This window comes from Chlorocebus sabaeus, chromosome 21 (genome assembly GCF_047675955.1).
Source record: "Chlorocebus sabaeus isolate Y175 chromosome 21, mChlSab1.0.hap1, whole genome shotgun sequence".
Taxonomy (NCBI): Eukaryota; Metazoa; Chordata; class Mammalia; order Primates; family Cercopithecidae; genus Chlorocebus; species Chlorocebus sabaeus.
Window position 1 is genome coordinate 29569183 of NC_132924.1, and position 22861 is coordinate 29592043.

The following is a 22861-nucleotide window of genomic DNA, read 5'->3' on the forward strand; positions in this document are numbered from 1 at the left end:
GCACCATCCCTGCCACTTTCGAATTATCAGCCCTGATGCGTCATCAACTACAAATTGGTTTTATTTTCTTTTGTGCAAGTGCCTGATTCAGAGTGGATTTGACAGCCAAATTGGCCCGGAAGGTATAATGAAGCAATGCTGAGCATTTCTGAATAAAGAAGTGGAGAAGGAACAGAGTGGGGGTTGTGATGCCTTTTATGGCGCTGGGGTACAAATTTCAACTGGATTGCTGAGATCTGTTCCCATAAGGAGCAGGCTTCCGACTTGAGGCTAAGTGGAAGGGAGACAAGGGACTGGATTTCATGGCAGTGAGGCTGATCCTGTGGTAGTAACACTTGGATGTTGAAAATGCGATGGGTAGCACGAGGTGAAAGGCACTGCCTCTGAAATAAGGTGGTACCAGCTTCTATGTCTGGACCTACCAGTATAAGTTATTTCATCCCAGGCAATTAATCTGCATTTTCACAAGACCAAGAGCCTTGTGAAAGGCATGGCTAAGTCTGATTTAGATGACAGCCTTCTGGAAATGCCCAGTCTGTTTGGATGGCTCCTGGGTGTATGAAGTTATTGTATTATATAGCATTTCTCATTTTAAGCAACTGGGATAATATATTTTATGTGTTGAATGAAGTCAATTACCTTTGTGAATTATCCATTTTGTGGCCACATTCTTTTATGTTCCATATAACCTGGCAGGATTTTCCCATTTATCCATCCTACTTCCTCCCTTCAGTTTCCCCCCACCCCAACCACGGCAGGCTTTCGTCATGTGTCACAAAAACATCTTGCTAAGCTCAGTCTTGGCATCAGAAGACTTCTCAACACAGCACACGATTCAGCCATCGCCCGAGTTATACATTTACACATTTTTATGCTTGAAACAGATCCCAGGCTTGTCAAGCATCAACATTTATCAAACCACACGGGGGCAAAGGAAGTCAAGCCTTTTGCTTTACCATTGATCATTACGTAACAATTAAACAGATGGGGCACATCCCTTCTCTGAGAATGCTGGACTCTGAGCTGGAAGGAATGGATGACATTTCTTAGTCTACTGCTTTACCTTGGTCTGTTTTTGGACAGGCTACCTAATCTCTTGGAATGTCACTTTCCTCACCTGTTAAAGAGAATACGATTGCCTCGTAGGGGCCGTTTTTGTGAATTCTACTGGTTCATACTGAGATGCATTTGATTCTAGATTCTATTTCCTTGTTGCTATTTTCTACCTATCGGAGGCTTAATAGGGTTAGGGAGACACCTTGGGGCTCTTGAATGAACATGTCAATGAAGCTCCTCCCCTCGTCAGTAGCTTCTCCCTCTACTGGATCCTATTGCCGTGAGTCCTGACCTCGTTGCCCACCTCAAGTCTCCTGGCCTTATGCCTGGTACCAGGGGCCAGGCATGTGACCTCCCCCATTGCCTGCAGGCTGGTACCCTCCTCCCACTGGGGCTAGAGGCATAGAGGCTGCAGCCTGGCTCTTCTCTAGGTGTAGCCCTCTCTGGACCACAGTTCCTACCTGTCTCCCCTCCTTAGAAGGCAAAGAGACAAAGGTGGAAGAGACATGGACTTTGGCACTAGATACTCCTGGGTTTAGATAGGGTTTGGCCGTAAAAACCTGTGTGGTCTTGAAAAAAATTAGCCAGTCTTTCTGCACTCCTGCCCATTAAATTGGAAGGGCAGTGTTATTCAATGTGAAGGCAGGGACCATGACTGGGTGTTTGCAGATTTATTTGGTATCTGTGATTTATTCAGTGTCTGGTTTTTGAAGACCTGAATGGGTATTTAGGGTGTTCAAGGGATGTGATATCCTTGCACCTTCCTTTTCGTGTCTCCTTCCAATATCCTTGGCTCCATCATGTTCTGAATGGTAGATTGCTAGGAGGCTGGTCATTAATTCAGTCCATAAATATTTCACACCAGGCATTTGGGCACTGGGGAGATCACAGCTTTTTCATTGGCAGAGAACCTATGCTTGTGTGGAGCTTACATTGTCATGGAAGGAGAAAGGCAATAAACCCACTGAAGTATACAGCATATGAGAAAGTGATAAGTGCCATAGCGACGAATAAACCAGGATAGGAGGATGGGGACTAGAGGAAGGAGGCAGTCGGGAGCTGCAGTCTTAATGGGTGGTCATGGAAGGTCCCACCTAGAAGATGATATCTGAGCTAGGATAGTTGATGATTTTGCACCAGGTCTCCTTCCCCCCAGCATTCCTTCCTGTTTTCCTTGCTATTGCTTGGGTCTTTGCAAGTTGAAGGTAAGATGAGGTGAGGTCAAACACCTGGAGTAATTCCAAGCTTCACCTTCTATAGTAACTAGTGAAAGTGCCTAGAACCTCATTCCAATGCTCTCTTCTTTGGGAATCTGTGGTGCCTGGCATTCCAGCCACCAGCCTTCCCAAAAGAGTTCACTTGGAGAGAATGCCTGGGCCAGACCCAGGGCTGTGGTAAAGCAGCAGCCAACCAGTGCACTGGGCAGATTTCCTTGCAGGAAGCCAGGCTCTGCCCTGGGTTGGCTACTCGCTGTGTGTTTGCCCTGGCACCTAGGACACCAGCTGCATTTATGCTTACCCAGGTGCCAGGGCTTTCAAAACAAGGGTGGCAATGTTTTGGTTACAAAGCAGTGTGCACCTGCCTAGGTCACCACCACAACGGTTTGGCCCACCTTAGCTTCCCCCTTATTCTCCTTTGTCCTTTCTGATGTCCTGTATTGTTTGTGTCATAGCTGGGACATCAGAGCCTTCCTAGTTGCCTGGGGTTAGGATGCTCATTGCTCCAAGTTATCTTCCTGTCTTACCTGCCTCCTCCTATTGGTCTCCATGGCAACTACTTACTCTGAGATTTGTTTCTGGCCAATTTTTGGGAGGGAAAACCTACAGCAAACACACCAGGGGAACATTTCCTTTAGATTGCTGCTTCTCAGACATTCGTGTGCCCAAGTGGCTTCTGGAGCAATTGTTTACAACAGTGGTTCTCAACCTTTATGGCACCAGGGACCGGTTTCATGGAAGACATCTTTTTTTCTACAAAACGGGTGTTGGGGGGCATGGTTTTGGGATGAAACTGTTCTACCTCAGATGATCATAAGGAGCATGCAACCTAGATCCCTCACATGTGCAGTTCACAATAGGGTTCACGCTTCTATGAGAACCTAATGCCGCCATTGATCTGATAGGGAGTGGAGCTCAGGTGGTGATGCTTGGTCCCCCATTGCTCACTTCCTGCTGGGCACTCAGTTCCTAACAGGCCATGGGCTGCTAGGTTCTGTGGCCCAAGGGTTGGGGACCCCTGGTTTAAAACGTAGAGTCCTTTCCTCACTTGCAGGGATTCTGACCCAGTGGATCTGGCACAGGACCAAGGAAACTGCATCATCATCATCATCATCATCATAAAGTCACTTCCCTAGCTGATCACACTTAGATAAACTCAGATTGAAAGGCACAGTTTGCCTTCCTTACTTGCTTGTATGTCCAGGTTGGGTGGAATCCATTGTTGCAACCCTCCTCGAGTCTAGTTCACTGCCCAGTGCCCAGGCAGAGCTCAGTCCACATATGCTGAAGGATGGAGGCAATATGAGGTGAATCCTTTTATAAAGAACTCTTTACAATGCAAAGAGTTGCCCACTAATAGGTCTCCATAGTTAGGTTTGCATCTTAATGGCTGAAGTATTTTTAAAGCAGAGATATACCTTGCTTGATTCAGGATTTTGACAAAGCAATAGCATCCTGAAAAGAAGAACTGAATAGGGGTGATTATTTTTGAAGGAATCAGAGCCATGTCCTCCTCCCTGAATGTTGCTTTGGTAAGGACGTATGCAGTTGCACCATTTATTAGTGCTTCCCAAACTCGGCTGCTCATTGGGATCAGGGCCTTAAAAAACCCTGATGCTTGAGTCCTACCCCTAGAGGCCCTGTTGTTCTCAACATCAATATTTTGGTCTGGGCATCAATATTTTGTAACATTCCCTAGGTGATTCTCATGTGTGTCCAGGGCTGAAAACCACTGACCTAAAATGTGTGGGATCCCTGTAGCGAGGAGTAAGAGATGCATTTCTTGAGTACTACAAGGAGCCCTCTTGGACTAGAGATGGCAGGTGCCTTGGATTCTGTGATCCAGGACTACTCTTAAATCAGAATCTAAAACACATCTTATATATATGTATGTTTTTTTACATACATACATGTATATAAAATGTGTATATATGTTCACATGTATGTATAAAAGTACAAACATTTATACATGTGTATGTATAAAAAGTCCTTTACATACACACATATACATACACATGTACATATATATACACACATATCCAAAATAATATATGGATTTTGAAACAGAGCAATAACCAATTGTCTGATACCCTCTAATAAAAACATTTTTTCCTGATTATAAACACATGGTTATCATAAACTATTGAGTTTATGCAGAAAAGTATTTCAAAAGTTACAGATTTTCTCAAATGCCACCACACAGGAGAATTAACTGTTAATATATCTGGTGACCACACTTCTACTCATCCTTCTGTGCCTATATACACATGTAGCCTAGACACTCAACTGAACGTTGACAGAATCATTATGCATTCTGAACTGGAATCTGTATTTTGTGAGCAGTGTGGCATAGATAACTTTCCATAAACCTACATAATCATTCTTATAAGATCTCACCACATTTAAGCTCTAATTGCACCTGATAAACGGAACATCTACTTTATCGTGAAAGCTTGCTGTATACCTTTAAACATGCAAGGCAAGCAGCAGTGTTTGAGGGCTCCTGTGCCAGTGGAGAAGGCTGGGTGTGTCTGAGCAGGCCTGCAGCATGCTGGTGGATGCATCTGGGCAGTTCTGCACTGGGGACAGAAGGGCTTGGTGAGCTGGGCTACAGCACTTTTGTGGTGCTAGCATCTGTTGAGGTTTAGTTTCATTCTTTAAGCTCTTTAAGAGGTTCTGTTTTCACCTACCTTCTAGACCATGCGGAGTGTATAGTCCAACAACAGTCAGTATAGAGTTGCATTCTGAACATCCAGGAGGCAGAGCCACCCGAGGGGGCATCTCAGTGGTGAACCATGGCTGTCATGTGGGATGGGGGCCTTGTATTCCAATCACCCCAGTTATTTGAAGGAAGCCAGTACTATGTATTTCTATTTGAAATCTCTTGGTTTTAAATGTGGGCTGACAATTGTTTAAAAATTAAAAGCACTGTGAGACCAAACAAAACAGACCTGGGACTTTCTATAGTCATCTGGAAGGCAGTCTGAGATGTCTGGTCTACTAAGCCATTTGTGGCATTCAGTCTACTTGAATTCCAAAAATATTGACTGAATTCGTAGTCACTGTACAAAAGAATGGAAATACAATGATAGAAAGTGATGATCCTTACCTTGGGTGGGGTAGCTTTTATGGTCCCCAGACCAGCATCCACCATATCACCTGGGAGCTTGTCAGACATGTAAATTCTTGGGCCTCACACCAGATGCATCAAATTAGAAACTGTATTCTAAGAAACACACCCAGTGGTTCTGATGCCTGCTGAAGTTTGAGAACAACAGGCAGGTGTGGGAAGGGGAGTTACACATATGGGCAAAGATCTGGGAGATGGAGAAGGTGGGGTGTGAGGCGATGAGACTTTTCAGAAGTGAATCGCTCCACCTGGATCTTAAAGGATGAGTAAGGAGTTGGCCAGGTGAAGATGAGGGAGGAGTGCACCAAGACTAGGGGGCATCAGGAGCCAAAGCCAGGCAGAAAGAGTGTGTGAAGTGCATTGTCCATCTAGCGCATGTGACTAAGTGCTGGAGGATGCTCTGGGAAATGAGGTGGGAGAATAAGTTGGGGCAGGTGAGCTGGATCATGTTCTGTAGGGGCTGGGAGACCCTCCAGTAGTGGAGTGTGGCATTGGGTATGTTTGTAGGGAAATCACACTGGTGGTGAGGTTCAAATTCCTTCTGGATAGAGGAAACTCTCCTGGTGTCCCATTGGCCTGGATCCTGATTCTTGCCTTTCCTGGCGTGACTGGGATCTGGGTCAGCAATTCCCATCCTTGGATAGGGTGGTGGGCAGGGAAGGCCCGGCTGAGTGAAGCTGTGGCTATTGCTGCACGTGAAATAGCGACATTGGTGTCTCTGTTCTTTTATTCTTGGAGGAATGTACATACTCTTGGAGAATGCGCAGACTCTAAGCTGAGTATTTAGGTGGTTGCTTGTGTTCTCAGCAATTGCAATGGTCTTTGTAATCCCATTTTAAAATGTCATTTTAAAGTTTCTGCAGCAAAGATTTTGGTAAAACCCTGGATCTATTTCTTTTTCTTTTCTTTTCTTTTCTTTTCTTTTCTTTTTTTTTTTTTTTTGATATAGGGTCTCGTTCTGTTGCCCAGGCTGGAGTGCAGTGGTTTGATCACAGCTCACTGCAGCCTCAACCTCCTGGGCTCAAGTGATCCTTCCACTGCAGCCTCCTGGGTAGCTGGCATTACAGGCATGCACCACCATACCCAGCTAAGTTTTTAAAATTATTTTTGTGGAGACAGGGTCTCACTATGTTGCCCAGGCTAGTCTCAAACTCGTGAGCTCAAGTGTTCTTCCTGCCTCAGTCTCCCGAAGTGTCGGGATTACAGGCGTGAGCCACTATGCCCCACCCAGCTCTATTTCTTTCTTCAGACATTTACAGTGTCTAAATGGAAGAAACAAGTTGAACTCAAGGTCATGGAAATTCATGTCTATACCTAACGGGCTCATTCCTTCTTTCTCCATCCCTCCCTCCCCGCTCTCTTTTCTTCCTTTTATTTTTTTTATTATAAGACAACTTTGGTTATAGAAAACTCTTGAGAGTTTTCCAAGTGCTCATAAGATTTTAAAAAATACTTAGCTATGATAACATCCAAGTTTTCCTGATGTGAGGATATGCAGTTGTGGTTAAAGACTTCTACCGAGATAGCTGACCATTGTTCTGAAATATTTTGGATGTAGCTCTGAATGGAGGCAGGAATATGAATGTGAATTATTTATATTCATGTGGTGGTTCTACAAAACATTTGAGAAGACAGCAAGAATAGCTATTGCTCTTAGAAGTCCTGGATCTTTTTTTGAATTGGAAATCTGTTAAAATGTATTTGGTACAGAGTGTAGTAATTATTTCATTTCTTTCTTTCTTTCTTTTTTTTTTTTTTTTTGAGATGGAGTTTCACTTTTGTCACCCAGGCTGTAGTGCAGTGGCACAATCTCGGCTCACTGCAACCTCCACCTCCTGGGTTCAAGTGATTCTCTTGCCTCAGCCTCCCGAGTAGTTGGGATTACAGGCGCCCACCACCACGCCTGGCTAATTTTTCGTATTTTTAGTAGAGATGGGGTTTCACCATGTTGGGCAGGCTGGTCTCCTGACCTCGTGATCCGACAGCCTTGGCCTCCCAAAGTGCAGGAACTACAGGCGTGAGCCACCCGCGCCAGGCCCATTTCTTTTTTTGAAATGCTGCCGTGTGACAGACGATGGGAGCTGGATGAATTATTGCCTCCCCCTGCTGGTCATTTTTATATAACATCTTATTAGTAATAGTGCAGATGACCAGGCAAAGCTAATGCCAGAAAAAGATACTAAGACGGAATCTATTAATTTTTAAAAATTGCCCAAATTAGTAATAAATTGCCCAAATTAGTAATTGCCCTTGTTAGTAATAGAGTGGAGATGGTGAGGCAAAGCTAATGCCAGAAAAACAAAAGATACTGAGATGGAATCTATTAATTTTTAAAAAATTGCCCAAATGTAGTAAATTTTAAAATGCTTACCTTTGTGAGACGGTGGAATAAATTTTTCAACTTTTCATTCTTTGTAAAATCATGTAATAAGTTTAGAAAGTAGTTACTGTATTGGTTTTGTCCTGCTGCTGCAACTTCTCATACATTCATGATGTTAGCAATCTCCTTTATTCTGCTGATGCATTGAGTGCTTTTTCTCAGCTAGAATGAACACGTGTTTCTTATTGATTGCTTTGGGTGTTTATTCAAGTAGATCACAAATACCCATATCTGTCTGCTATGTATACATATAACAACCAAGGTATAATGTTTATGGGCATGAAACATGGTATTTAAAGTGAGTGAAACTTGTTTCCTCTTAATAACCATCTCTTTTACCCAATAAAATGGGTTCATAAGTTATAAGGGGCATTAAATATGACTATATCCAATGATAAATTATATGGAGGCTTTTCGCAGGAGATAGCCTGCCCTGCTGAGAAGCTTTAGGGGTAAGGTTTCTAGGGCAGTTTTCTGAACAATTTTATTGATGATCTTCCCTGTTTGTTAGCATCTAAATTTAGTATCTTTCTGAACATAAACCAGCTTTTTATCTTCCCAAATTCCTGCCTCGGCTTTGCCCCTATGGATCCTAGGAAACCAGACTCATTTTGATGCTTGGGGTGCATCAGCGTGTTGACAGACAGCCCTGTTAGAGGACTCTTGGAGCCAAAGGATGTCCACTAGCTTGGAATCTGGTGCGCATGCCTCTTACTAAGTGGATGTAAGCCAATTAACTTCTTTAGGCCTACTAAACTGGATGTTGTTGAGATCCTCTCTAGCTTCATCCAAATAGTCTAATCAAAATGATTGAGACATTTGATGTCGTTTAGGTGTTGAGGGCAGCCTTGGAAATACAGAAGCAAAGGGAGTAAAGTTGCTTTTATTCACTTACAAAAATTCTTAAATACAGCCTGATGTCAAAGCATACAGGGGATTGGCTGTATTGGGGCATATTTGGTGGACACATGTGCTTTATTTTAAATTGCATCCTATGTTTTTTTTTTTCCAGTTGCAAATGAAGCTGGAGACAAGAATGCCAGACCACTGGCCCGCTTCTCGCGTGAGTAAATCTTGTTTCACTCCTTTCCTGGTCTCCATCAGAAAATGTTCTCCAGAGATCTTTCCCCTGTGCGGTATAGCTCTTCAGTCCTATCAGGTGTTAATAAAACAGTAATGTAGGAAATGTCATCATCTGGTTAATATCCCACTTGAGCCCAGGCTGGTGAACTACTCATTGCTACTGCCTTTTCAGTCCTTAGACCTGTGGTTTCCAAATTGTGCTCTAAGCCTTTGCAATTCCAAGTATGGTCCTCAGAGCAGCAGAATCGACATCACCTGGGGACTTTTTAGAAATGTGGAGCTTCAGTCCCCCCACCATTCCTTCAGACCTATTGAGTCAGAGTCTGTATTTTAACAAATCTACAGGGGATGCCTGTTCACATTAGAGTTTGAGAAGTGCTGTGGACTATCCTTTTTATGAATGTTTTAAGATAAAGTGAGGAGACATACGTGAAATGCTTGTAGCTATGAAGGCATCACCACCATTCAACATGGACTTATGAACTTACTCCACTGGCTCTTCCTCAATTTGGTGATATTTTGAAGCTCAGATGGATTGAATGAGTTTCCTTAGGCATTGGGGATATTCCTAGGGCTGTGGTTAGGCCATAGGGCTTCCCTTGACTGCTTTGTCTTCAGGTCTTGATCCCTATGAAAGAGTAGGAGTCTAAAGCCTCTAAATGGTTTCTGTACCAGTGTGATCAGCAAATTATCCAGCAAGTTAATGCACTCCCTGGAATGAAAACTCAGATTCCAAAGGGAGTGGAAATACTAGACACGGATCAGGGTGGAGTGGAGATGCTCCCCAAACCCACTGTGCACCAGGTGGAGAAATGGTAGAGCTGTAAACAGAAACAGATTTATTGCTGCCTCACTGGCTTTCAGTAAAAGTAATTTCACTCACACTATCTAGGCCTCTGTTTTCTCACTTGGAAAATATTCAAAATTGGACATTGCTACATTAAAAATAATTTTTTTTTTTTTGCTTTCCTAAAACTCACCTAATCTTTCCCTCTCTAGTATTGACTACAAAAAGACTTAGTAGCTCACATGCTGTATGATGTTTTTCCAGGGCAATGAAAAATGTTGCTGTCTTTTGAAATTGTGGCATGGGAAGAACTCTACAAATCCCCAGTCACTGCATTCCTCATGCAGTGTTGACTAGGTCTGAGTGTGGACAGTGCCATAGTAAATCTTATTACGTAAAGCTGAAAGTATAATTTCTCTATTTACAGGGCTTCTTATAAACTCTGCCTCCCAACTTTTTGGAAGGCTTTGAAATGTTGAGATTGATTTCCCAGAAATGATTTTTATAGAACTGTAACAATGTACAATAATGAAAGAGTATGAAGTGCTCATATTTTAGAAATTGTGTAATAAAACACTCGCTTCTCATGAGCCCCATTCCTCACTGCCCTCCTACCTGGAATCATTATTTCCAAAATAGATATTTCATCCCGCTGCTCAATGAGGTTGAAGAATATGCTTTTATCCCATTTTTTTCTTCAACTCCTGAGCAGTAGTCAGGCAAATAAATAAGCTGGAATCGTGACCCAACCACGCTGTGAGGGCTATGCTGGGTGCCCCTTCCCCCATGGAAGTTCCCGAGGCTCACCACAGGACAGAGGAAGGTGGGGGGCCCTTGTATGAGAGTGGAGGCAATTAGTCCTTTCACAGACAAAGGAAGGTAATTTCTTGTGTGAAGTTCTCAACTGTATGACTGGGTTGAAAGGATGATGTATCTCTTGAAAGCTTATTAGCGTGAGACAAGTGAGGACATGATGAACACATATCTGTATAGGAAACGAATAATTAGTGGCAAACCAATTAGGTTAGACTGATATAGGGAAAAAAGGAGAAAAATAAATCTCCTGAGTTAATTGCATTGCCCTGGAAAAAGTCAGATGGCACGTGAGCTACTAAGTCTTTTTGTAGTCAATACTAGAGAGGGAAAGATTAAGTGACTTTTAGGAAGGCAAAAAAAATTATTTTTAATGTAGCATGTCCGATTGATGCTCACTTCACTTTACCACCTTGAAACTGACCTTCATTGTGTGGTGTGAATGAAGAGTTCAGTTTGGGAAGACTGGGGGGATTCAGATGATAGATTTTTTTTTTTTTTGAGACTGGAAGATGTACTGCAACATTCTCTAATTTTTGCCTCCAACAAGACAGATAGAAAGCCTTGACAGTGTGCATTGCCTAGCATGGAATCAGGCACGATGGGGATGGGGGGCCAGAGCCTCTGCTGTGATGACTGGACCCTCTAGGGGTAGATCTGGGAGTGGGGACGGGGAAGGGCTGGTTATGGTGGTGGATGCTGTGGAGTGAGTCCTGTGAGACTCTGGCTCTACCAGGCCCCGTCACCACCCCTGCCCCATCATTGCAGGCTCAAGCAGTGGCTTCTGATCAACCTGACTTCAATTGGAGCATCTGCCTAGCAACTGTGGGCACATACAGTAACATGGGGAAGTCATTCTCCCAGAAGCGGGGGTTAGAGAGGAGGGAGGGAGGGGAACTCAAAGGAAGCAGAGAAGATCTCTTCCCCTCACAAATGCTGGGAGAATGACAGTGTCCAGGAGAGTCAGAAGTTGAGAATGACCTTGACTTGAGAATGCTGTGTGAATGCAGGCACGCCGGCTTCCAACCAGCAAATGGTTTGAGAATGGTATCCATCACAAGGCCAGCTGCAAGGTGAGAGCCACCGGGTGTGGGCACTGCCCTGCTCTGCAGTGGGCAGGGTGAGCCAGTGGAGCACCTCATGTGCATACTTCATGGTGGGCACCTCACATGGGTGCTGCATGGAAGTTACCCCATGTGGATACTGCATGGTAGGCACCAGGGCAGTGTGGGGAACAGCTGACCTCCCCAGCTCAGGTCCAGGCCTCAACTTGGTGAGGAGCTCCTGGAACCCACTGTGGCAGGGGCTCCTGACACTGGGGACTTCTGGGATGAAGTCAGCTGGCTCTGGGTCCCTTGTTAGTCCTGCTCTCTGGGATGCCAGTGAAGCTGCCCTGCAGTACCAAGCCCTAAAAGCCCTCCTCCCTGGAGATGTCTATTTTATGCATCTGTCAATCAGTCTCCCTATTAGACAGACAGCTCCTTGAGCCCATGGGCCCTGTCTGGTTGACTGTGCCTGGTGCAGAAGCAAACGCTGATTGAATGAAGACTGCATAAGCAGGCCCCTTTCTGCTCCATTAAATGCTCCTTATCCTAACATCATAAACATCTGTGAGCTGTCCCACTGCCAATGTACACACTCCCCAAACCCCTCCAGAATATGTCTTCAAGGGTCTCCTACATGCTATGGGAGAGTCCTCAGAAACCATTAGGTATGTAAGCGCTGGTGTCAAGCCTGGCGTTGGATTCTGCCTCCAGAATTATGAATTCTGTGCCACTTTGGGCAGGTAACTTAACCCCTCTAAGCCACACTTTCCTCACCTTGATCCTAGGACAATACTGTGTCAGGAATTGGTTCCTTCCGGTGGGTTCTTGGTCTTGCTGACTTCAAGAATGAAGCTGCGGACCCTCATGTGTTACAGTTCTTAAAGATGGTGTGTCCGGAGTTTGTTCCTTCAAATGTTCGAATGTGCCCAGAGTTTCTTCCTTCTGGTGGGTTGGTAATCTTGCTGACTTCAGGAGTGAAGGTGCAGACCTTAGCAGTAAGTGTTACAGTTCTTAAAGGTGGCACGTCCTGAGTTGTTCTTTCCTCCCTGTGGCTTCGTGGTCTCGCTGGCTTCAGGAGTGAAGCTGCAGACCTTCGCAGTGACTGTTACAGCTCATAAAGGTAGTGTAGACCCAGAGTGAGCAGCCGCAATATGTATTGCAAAGAGTGAAAGAACAAATCTGCCACAGTTTGGAAGCCCACCCAACAGCAAGTTGCAGCTGCTGGCGCGGGTGGCCTGCTTTTATTCCCTTATTTGGCCCCACCCACATTCTGCTGATTGGTCCATTTTACAGAGAGCTGATTGGTCCATTTTACAGAGTGCTGACTGGTCCATTTTTACTGAGTGCTGATTGGTGCATTTACAATTTTTTAGATAGAAAAGTTCTCCAAGTCCCCACCCCACCCAGAAGCCCAGCCGGCTTCTCCTCTCAATATTAGAACTTATTTCCAAGTTGTTGTGGATGATCACATGCAAGGGTGAATGTTAAAATACTTAAAAACATGTTAAGTGGTCACTGAACATCGGAACAGTTGTTGGTCATGGACTATATGAAGGACTAGAGTCCAGGAAGCCCCTGACAGGACAGACATGGACCCTTCAATTGCTGGATGAAGCTGAAGCAGCAGAGGTGGATATTGGCCCTGATACCCTGGAATGCATTATATGAAGCACAGGGACTGTATACCACAAGCGCTCAATAAATGTGGGTGGTTGTTATTACCATGAGCTTTCAGCCTTCCTCCTCTCTCTTCTTCTCTTTTTTCTTTAATTTCATATATACTTATTGAAGAATTTTCTGTTCTTCTGTGAGCCCTGGAGATAACACAGATGAGTCAGTTCGTCTTCAAAGAGTTCGCAATCTAATCAGGGAGACAGAAGTGACTGCTACAATACAGCATGTGGAGGGAAATGCTAGCGAATGGTAGGAGGAGCTGGGAGAGTCAGAACGGGGAGGCCTCAGCCAACCTGGCATGGAGGTGAATTCAAGGGAGTCCTTCTGGAGGAGGCGAGCATCAGCTGAGGCTTAAGGGCTTGAATGGGGATAACAGGTAAAGAAGGTAACTTCTAATCTTCAATGAAAACAACTCTCAATACCACATGTAAGGGAATGAAGGGCCACATGTAGTGTTCAGACATGGCCACAGTGTGGCAGAAAAAGCCCAGATTTTGATTTCGTCTCTCTAGAAGATGTAAAAGACACTGCATTCAGTGCATTGGACAGAGCTTCTGTCGGGAGTCCAGGGCATTGGAGGAGCCAGAATGAGGGAGACAGCGCCCACAAAGCTCTTGTGGCTGGGCAGCTCTATGCCGGAGTTCTGATTGCTTCCCTGAGGGAGGACTGATTTCTCCCCTAAGATGAGCAATCGTGGAAAAGAAAATACAAAAGTCTTCCCTTATCCGCGGTTTCACTTTCCCAGTTTTGTTACTTGTGGTTAACAGTGGTCTGAAAATGTGAAATGGAAAATTCCAGGAATAAACAATTCACAAGTTTTGATCTGAGTGCTGCTCTGAATAGCGAGATGAAATCTCACTCTGCCCCACCCATGATGTTAATCCTCCCTTTGTCCAGTGGATGCATGTGTAGATGCTACCCACTAGTTAGTGACTTAGGAGCACTCTTGTTTATCAGATTGCAGTGCTTGTGTTCAAATCACCCTGATTTTATTTAGGAATTGCCTAAGTGCAATTTCGAAGTGCACTTAGTAAAAAGTGCAAGAGTACTGATGCTGGCAATTTAGATACATCACGGAGAAGCCATCAAGTGCTTCCTTTAAGTGAAAAGGTGAAAGTTCTTGCCTTAATAAAGAAAAAAAAAATTGTATGCCAAGGTTGCTGAGATCCACAGGGAGAGCAAATTTTCTATCTGTGAAACTGTAAAGAAGGAAACAGAAATTTGTGCTAGTTTTGTTGTTACACTAAAGCTACAAAAGTTACAGCCACAGGACAGGATAAGTGCTTAGTTAAGATGGAAGTATTATTAAATTTGCGGATGGTAGACATGAACAGAATCGTGTTCTGATTAACAGCAATCATGTTAGGCACCATTCCTGGTTTCAGGTAGTTGTTGGAACGTACCCCTTTGGATAATGGGGGACTACTATAGTGGTATCAAAAGCAATGAGAAAATAGAGATTAATTAAAAATCCAGGTACTTTTGGAAATAGATTTTCCTGTGAAAGAGCTGGAGTACTTACGGTGGATGGAGGATTGAAGCAAGGGGAGGCCTTTTGTATTTGTGTGCTGGGTGAATGATCCCCTTCCCTCAGCAGAGGTGGGAAATGGGAGGCAGAGATGTGCAGTGGGGTGAGCGCCGGGTTGATTGAAATAGAGGGAGGCAGCACCTATGACATGGTGATGCCATGTGTGGAGCCCCAGGGGGAACTCAAAATCATGTCTGAGACAGTGCTAGAGTTCAGTCAGGGAACTTTGCTAGATCAGTTGTTATAGCTAGGAGAGTTGGTGACAAAAGAAGGGAGCTTGAACTGGGGATGGATGAAGACAAAAAGAAGAAGAAGAAATAAGTGGGAGGAATGACTGAGAAATACCATGAGCGGGGGTATGTGGCTGGTGGTTGGACTTTCAGTGTTCTCAGGGGCATGTACTACGTTTTAGACAGAACCATATAAGGGATCCAGGACAGACAAATCAGGTACATTTTGGGTGCTATGGCAAGCAAAAATAGTCAAACTAATAGAAACGCAGAATTGGATGGTGTTTGCTAGGAGCTGGGTGTGGGGAGGAGCAAACGGAAAGTTGTTGCTTCATAGGTATAAAGTTTCCATTATGTAAGATGAATAAGATGTAGAGATCTGCTGTACAACATAACCCCTGTAGTTAACAATATGGTATTGTGCACTTTAAAATACATTAAGAAGATAGCTCTCCTGTTAAGTTTTCATACCACAAAAACCAACCAACCAATCAACCACGCAAGCAACACAAAAGAACACAAGACGGCTGGCTACTAGCTTCTTTCCTACACTTATAATCATCCTCTCCCAGCTCCCCCAGTGACCTGTGACACATCTGTGTTTCAGAGCCACAGTTAGACTGCAACTTGTGTTGACCCAAAATTTCTCTGATTGCCCACAAAGGGCTTCACCTCTTTATCTTACCCCCTTTCTCCACCCCTTTCATCAGACACAGTTGTTATCAGGCAAGCTGATTAGTTTGGTTCAGTCAACAGATGTATTCACTGGGATTTGAAAGATTTCAAGTTAGTAGAGTTTACAAATGATCCAGTCCAGTGCTCAGCACTCTGTCTAAAGCTCAAATCCCTTGTATGACATCCCTGTCATGGGGTCATGAGCTCTCTGCAGGAGCCCATCCAGCGGAGGAATATTCACCGTGTCCTGGAAAGCACTGATGGCCGTGGTCAGAGTGATGGACTGGCATGTGTATGGGGGTAGGCGGCAGGACACTGAGACTCACTCTGCCTTTTCTTTTTGAATGTGCTTGATAGAGTCTTTGAAATATATCCAAAGACATATCTCTAGGCCCCTAATATGTTAGCCAGTGGTCCACCAGTGGACTGGCTGATGATACCATAAGTAGCTTCTAGGAGTTTATGGATCATACATGTAACTCAGATGTCAGCTGGAAACTCCTAGTCCATTGAGATCTAGGTGAAGAGGCTTACATTGCTGTTGTGTGCTGACATTTGGAAGTTCAGAGCACTCCCCGATGCTTCCATGAGTACCCGGGACAGTGGTATTCTTCTGACCCTGATTTTCTACCTCTGTTGATTGCTTTCCTCTATTTGCTTCTGGCTATCTTCCTATTGCTCTGACATAGTCTCGGATGTGCTACGAAGCTCCTCCTTCTCCTTTTTCTGGAGAACCAAAGGCGTTGGTCAAAGTAGAGCTTGACTGAAGATTAAGAAAGGATGAACAAGAGAGATCCACACTATGCACTGCAATTGCAGACCATTTAAATTCAGTTTGATTTTCAACAGTCCATTTAGCCATTCTACCACCAACACAAATTTTAAAGACCACTTTGCCCATGCCGTTCCTGACCTACCACTGTACATCCTTTTATCCTTACCCTCCTCCATTATTTACCCTTTATTTCCACCTCCCTTTTAGGAATCAAAGCCACTCCTGAGATCTCTCATGTAGAGCAGCAGCTTGACTCTCTCTCTTGCTCACACCCTTGTCCTTAGCATCTCACATTCTATACTCCTTTCAATGTATTTTTGCCTAAATGCAAACCAGTTTCTGCTCCCTTAATGGGAATTGTAGTACCACCTATTGAGATAATCGCAAATATTTACTCTTGCTACATGTGTACAAGCTTACATAATTGAAAAATATGAATAGAAATTTTTGTGTGTAATGTGACCCCAGGGAGGGCAAGGAAGACGTGGCTTGGCTGTTGCATTCCAAGCATCTCCTCCTCTATCCTCTTAATGTATACTCCTTTGAATAAAGTTAAGATGAAGTTTTAGGTTTCTGCAAGAGACAGACGAGGATAACCTGAAAACCTTCTCAGTTTTTACAAGCACATAGAAATGCTGAGTGAAATGTTTTAAAAATACTTTTAAATGCATAAACTTGCAATAAAGAAAGGGAAGCCCACAGGTGCCAGAAATGAAGGAGGAATTTAATATCAGTACGGTAAGCTGTTAACATGTGTGCAGATTTTGCAGCTATGCTGCATGGGGGTGGTGCTGTTAAGTCCATGGAATCTAGTAACACATGTTTTAACATCTACATGGGGAAAGGAGATAAGACCTTGGGCTATGCAGGGTGGGGAAGTTGGATCTGAAACTTCTGCCTAACTCGGACTCTTAAAACATATGGCAGATTGTGTTTTCCAAAAATATTTGTAACTATATCTCCCATCCCACATGCTCTTCTTGCAATGTGATGCTGACAAGCCTCCCACTGAGATGGCGAGGCCTCTGTTTTCTTCCCTTGAGTCTGGGTGGCCTGTAAATGTGGCAGAGATGATATGATGTGACTTGCAAAGTTAGATTATCAGAAGAGACAGCTTCCACCTGCTGCCTGTTGGGATACTTGTTCTTAGAGTAGTGTCATAATGCTGTGAGGAAACAGAGACCCTGTGGAAAGCCCATCTCTGAGCGCTTCCCAAAGTGCAGGTTTATGAGCAAAATGGGTAGTTACTGTTGTTGGAAGCCACAAGTTTGGTGTGACCTGTTATGCATCAATAGGTAGTTGAAACAAGGGCTATGTCTTCGATAAAAGAGAGACCAGGAAAACAAAACTCGTCCATTAACATAGGGAGGTAATAAAGTAACCTGCTTGGTTTTTCTGGCTCTTGAGGAGAAGTCTTCCCTGGGCTATTGAAACTACCTGAATGATCCAGGAACCCTTTGAGCCTAAGAAATTAATGAACATTAGTTCTGGGCTAATGGCAGAATCAAATGAAAAATCTTTTGAAATACAACCCAAGTCATAACATACTCTCACGGAGTAAACAAGGCCAACTAAGTATGAGCTCATAGTCAAAATTAAAAACAAAATAAAAAACCTATAAGAGGCAGCAATCCTCCATGATGAGCAAGAGTCAGTGAACACAGATAATTAGAGCCTAAGAACTTGAGACGCAGGTCGGGTGTCCTTTACCCAAAATGCCTGGGACCAGAAATGTTTTGGATTTTGAGTTTTTTTCTGACTTTGGAATATTTGTATATGCATAATGTGATATATTGGGGATGGGACCCAGGCCTAAACACAAAATTCTTTTGCGTTTCATATGTATCTTAAACACATAGCCTGAAGGTAATGTTATACAGTATTTTAAATAATTTCATGCGTGAAACAAAGTTTCTGTACATTAAATCATCATTGAACTGCTACCTGTCATGTGAGGTCAGATGTGACATTCCCACTTATAGTGTCATGTTGGTGCTCAAAAAGTCTTGAATTTTGGAGCAGTTTGGATTTCAAGTTTTTGGATTAGGGATGTTCAACCTGTGGTATAATGACAAACTGGAAAAAAAAGACTAGGTCTATTTAAGAATGACAGAAGATATAAAATGAGTTGAAACTCTAAGAAAGGAACAAGACCTTGGAAAAAAATGGAAAATTTTAAAGATAATCTATAGAACTTCAAGAAATGTAAAATATAGCATAAAACCCCAACAAAATGAAACCCAAACACAGTTTACCAACTGTGTTGAATAGGACTAAAAGGAGAAATAATGAATCCGAAGAAAGATATATCTGAGGAGACTATCCAAAATGTAGCACAGAGAAATAGTGGATGTAAAAGAATGCTCAAACACTACGGAAGACAGAATGAGAAGGGCCAGCAGACATTAGTAGGAGTTCAGAATGAAAGACCAGAGATAATATGGACAAAATAGTAACTGAAGATCTAGTGGCTGAGAATTTTTCAGAATTGACTAGTGATATGAATCCTCAGACTGATGAATTGTACCTAGTTTCAAGCGGGAAAATAAAAATCTATTGGCAGATACATTATAATGAAACTGTAGAACAGTATAGACGATGAGCAAACACCAAAGATAATTGAAGAGGAAGGACAGGTTACCTACTGTGTCTGAGACTATGAGTTTAGTGTTTATTTTTATTTTTATTTTTAAATTTTTGGAAGTTTTGCTCTTGTCATCCAGGCTGGAGTGCAGTGGCGCGACTGTGGCTCATTGCAACCTCTGCTTCCTGGGTTTAAGCCATTCTCCTGCCTCAGCCTCCCAAGTAGCTGGGACTACAGGCATGTGCCACCACGCCCAGCGAATTTTTGTATTTTTTTTTTTAGTAGAGATAGGGTTTCACCATGTTGGCCAGGCTGGTCTTGAACTCGTAATCTCAAGTGATCCGCCCGCCTTGGCCTCCCAAAGTGCTGGGATATAGGCATGAACCACCGCACCCAGCTGAGTTTAGTTTTATCTATGTTAAAAGAACTTCAGTTTTTAGCTGGGCCTATGTCCCCATATCCAAAAACAGAGTTAAAGTTAGGTGTGACCATGTAACTAAGTTCTGGTCAATAGCATGTAAGCAGAACTGTCAAATAAAGGTTTCTGGAAACTTTCTTGAGGCTTTTGTGTAGTCTTCATCCCCTTTCTTTTTTATCCCTTTTTCATCCTGCTGCCTAGGACACAAATGTAATGCTTAGTGCTCTAGCTGCCATCTTGGACCACAATGGTAATGCTCAAACCCAAGGGTTGGTAGACTGGTAATCTAAAGATTTTGTGAAACAGAGCTGCTATATCAGTTATGAAAGGCTTACATCTCACTCAACAGAGATATAAACTTCTATCTCTGATTTTTATATAACAGAGATACAAGCTTTTATTTCATTTAATCTAACTGGAAGTTTGAGTTTCTGTTATTCAGACATAACTAATCACAACTGATGTATCTATCATAGATTAATTGTCAAACTGACTGCAGACTTCCCAATAGTCTTTTTAGAAGCCAGAAGTCAAATTGAATAATGTTTGTATAGAGATGAGGGAAGAATACTGTTGACCTGAAATTTTAAACTGAGAGAAATATCATTTAAGAGTGAGGGCAAAATAAAGACATTTTTCAGGCAAACTCATTCTGAGAGAATTTATCATACACATCCTTCCTGAGATAACTGCTAAAGGATATACCTCAGGAAGACTGTTGAATCCAAAAGGAAGAATGAACATAGGATAAAAGGACTACCCATTATTTACGTAATTCACAATTAAAAATTAAAATGAATATTAGGATGATTGCTGCAATTTAGTTTTAAAAAATAAAATGGCTTTATCAAAATATAATTTACATATTACAAAGCTTATCCATTTAAAGGGTGTAATTCAATGATTTTTAGTATATTTATGGAGTTGTGCCACCATCACCATAATCTAATTTCAGATAATTTTTGTCACTCCAAACAGAAGCCCTGTGCTCAATAGTTACTTTCCATCTGAGATCTATACCCCCAGTCCTAGGAAGCTATTTAAATACTTCTTTTCTTATAGATTTGCCTATTCTGGCCATTTTATATAAATGAAGTCATATAATATGTGGTCTATTGTGACTGGCTATGTTTTTGATTTAGCATAATGTCTTCAAGGTTCATCCACGTTGTAACATGTATAAGCAAATCATTCCTTTATAGTGCAGAACAACATTCCATAGTATGGATATACATTTTATTTTTCCTTTCATCAGTTGATGGACATTTGGGTTGTCTCTAATTTTTGGCTAGTGTGAATAATGTTGCTATGGATATTTGTATATTATTTTAAAAAGTGTGTATATGTTTTTATTTAGCTTGCTTATATACCTATGAGTGGAATTGCTGGATTATATGGTAATTCTAAGTTCAACATTTTGAGGAACTTCCAGACTGTTATCAAAAGTGATTTTGCTCTTTTATATTTCTGTTCACAATGTATGAGGGTTCCAATTTCTCTAAATCCTCCTCTATACATGGTATGGTTATTTAAACAAATTTAACCCAATGTGTGTGAAATATTGATCTATTGTGGCTTTGATTTGTGTTTCTCTGATGACTAATAAAGTTTAGCATATTTTAATATGCTTATTGCCCACTCATATCTTATTTGGAGAGCTAGTTAGGTTTTAAGAAAAGGGGTAGCATCCCATTCTCTGAATTTCTAGTTGAAGGAAGCATACTTAAGATGGAAAATTGCCATCACAAAGAAACTGCCAAACTTATTTATTAACCAAAAGTAGAAGAAAATAGAAACCCCTAAAGTGTTAGTTCCCAAACTGGACTAATAATTTCTCCTCATCCCTATACAAGTTCCTACTCCCGTGTTTTCTAACTGAATTGGTAGCATCCTATTTATTAGGCAATATTAACTGAAAACCTACAAATCATATTCTCCCTCATCAGTCACCAAATTCCACTGATCCTGACTCCTGAATTGTCTTATTCAGATCATTCTACTTTATTCTCACAGCCACAACTTTATTTTAAATCCTTATCATTCCTTATGTAATGGATTCCACTGAGTCTCCATCTTCCTCTGTGAAATCAATTCTCCTCCCTGCCAGAGCAATCTTTTAAAAGATAAATCTGACCATGTCATTCCCCCTCTTAAAAGCCTTCACACATATTCTAGGAAGATAAAATAAGACATACATTTTTCTATTTTTCCCGTGAATTATAACTAAAACCCCTGGATATTATATACAAAATAAACAAAAGAATACTCTGAAGGCAAAAAGAAGAAGGCGGAGTGACTAGAAGACTTGGGACCCAAGAAACAACATGGTGATGAGTACCCTGAGTTTTCTTTTTATATCACATACCATAGACTTCAAGCTGAAAAAGACAAAAACCTTGAAATGACAACAGGTACAGACAAAAAAGAGCCCCAGCATAACTCTACTCTCTACCTAAGGACCAGGAAAGGGGAAGCCTAGCAAGACAGAAAACTTTTAGATAATAAACGCTCTACTCCCACCAAACATCACAGAAAAAGCTGTGGCCCCATCCTCACCCATTCCAAAAAAGGCTTGCTGGGAAACCTGGATGTCCTCTCTCACAAGGCTGTAACAAGGTATCTCAATACCCTTGCTGGGGTGGCATCAGAAAAAGTTGAGCAGGGAGCTGGCCCTTTCATCTAAACCAGCCTTCCTCCCATCATGATGTCAGTGGAGAATATGTGGGGAACCTAGACTGCCACTTCTAACTGACAGTAACCAAGCATCCCTCTTCCTCCCTGCTGGGCTTAGTGTCAGGGGAGGCCTAGAGGAGAATCAGGACTATAGCACTGTATAATGACAATGAGGTCATTTCATACACCGTGTCAGTAGAGACCATGTGGGGAGCTGAAACTCTTACCCCTTCCCAGTGATAACAAAGCTACATCCTTCCTCAGGTGTCAAAGGAGCAATGGAAGCCCAGTAGGGAACTTGAACTTCTACCTCCAGCTGGCATAATAAGGGAGTGCACCTTATTCCTCTGCTTGATCTGTGACAGAGAAACTCAGTTCAAACAGGATAAACATGAAGAAACCCATGCCAAGATTTATTATTATTATTATTATTATTATTATTATTATTATTTTCTTTTTAAAAATTTGAGACAGGGTCTACTATGTTGCCCAGGCTGGTTTTGAACTCCTGGGCTCAAGCAATCCTCCTGCCTTGACCTCCCAAAGCACTGGGATTACAGGCGTAAGCCACTGAACCTAGCCTCATAATTAAACTTCTAAAATCTCAAGAGAAATCTTGAAAGCAGTCAGAGAAAAGAGACAACTTACTTATAGGGAAAACACAATTTGAATGAGAACAGATTTCTCATAAGAAGCCATGGAGTCACAATATTTTTCAAGTGCTAAAACGGTAGAACTGTCAACCTAGAATCCCCTCTAATCAGCAAAAATATTCCTCAGAAATGGTGGGGA

At 42.5% G+C, this 22861-nt stretch overlaps 1 protein-coding gene across 4 annotated transcripts in view; it reads left to right on the forward strand.

Moving 5' to 3' along the window:
• PDE1C (phosphodiesterase 1C) overlaps positions 1-22861 on the forward strand; it is a 634171-nt gene that overhangs the window by 80104 nt on the left and 531206 nt on the right. For all 4 annotated transcript variants that reach the window (XM_073008991.1, XM_007981671.3, XM_007981674.3 and 1 more), the window contains exon 2: positions 8796-8846. In XM_073008991.1, coding sequence (XP_072865092.1) covers positions 8796-8846 — 51 coding nt within the window. The remainder of the gene's footprint in view (positions 1-8795; positions 8847-22861) is intronic.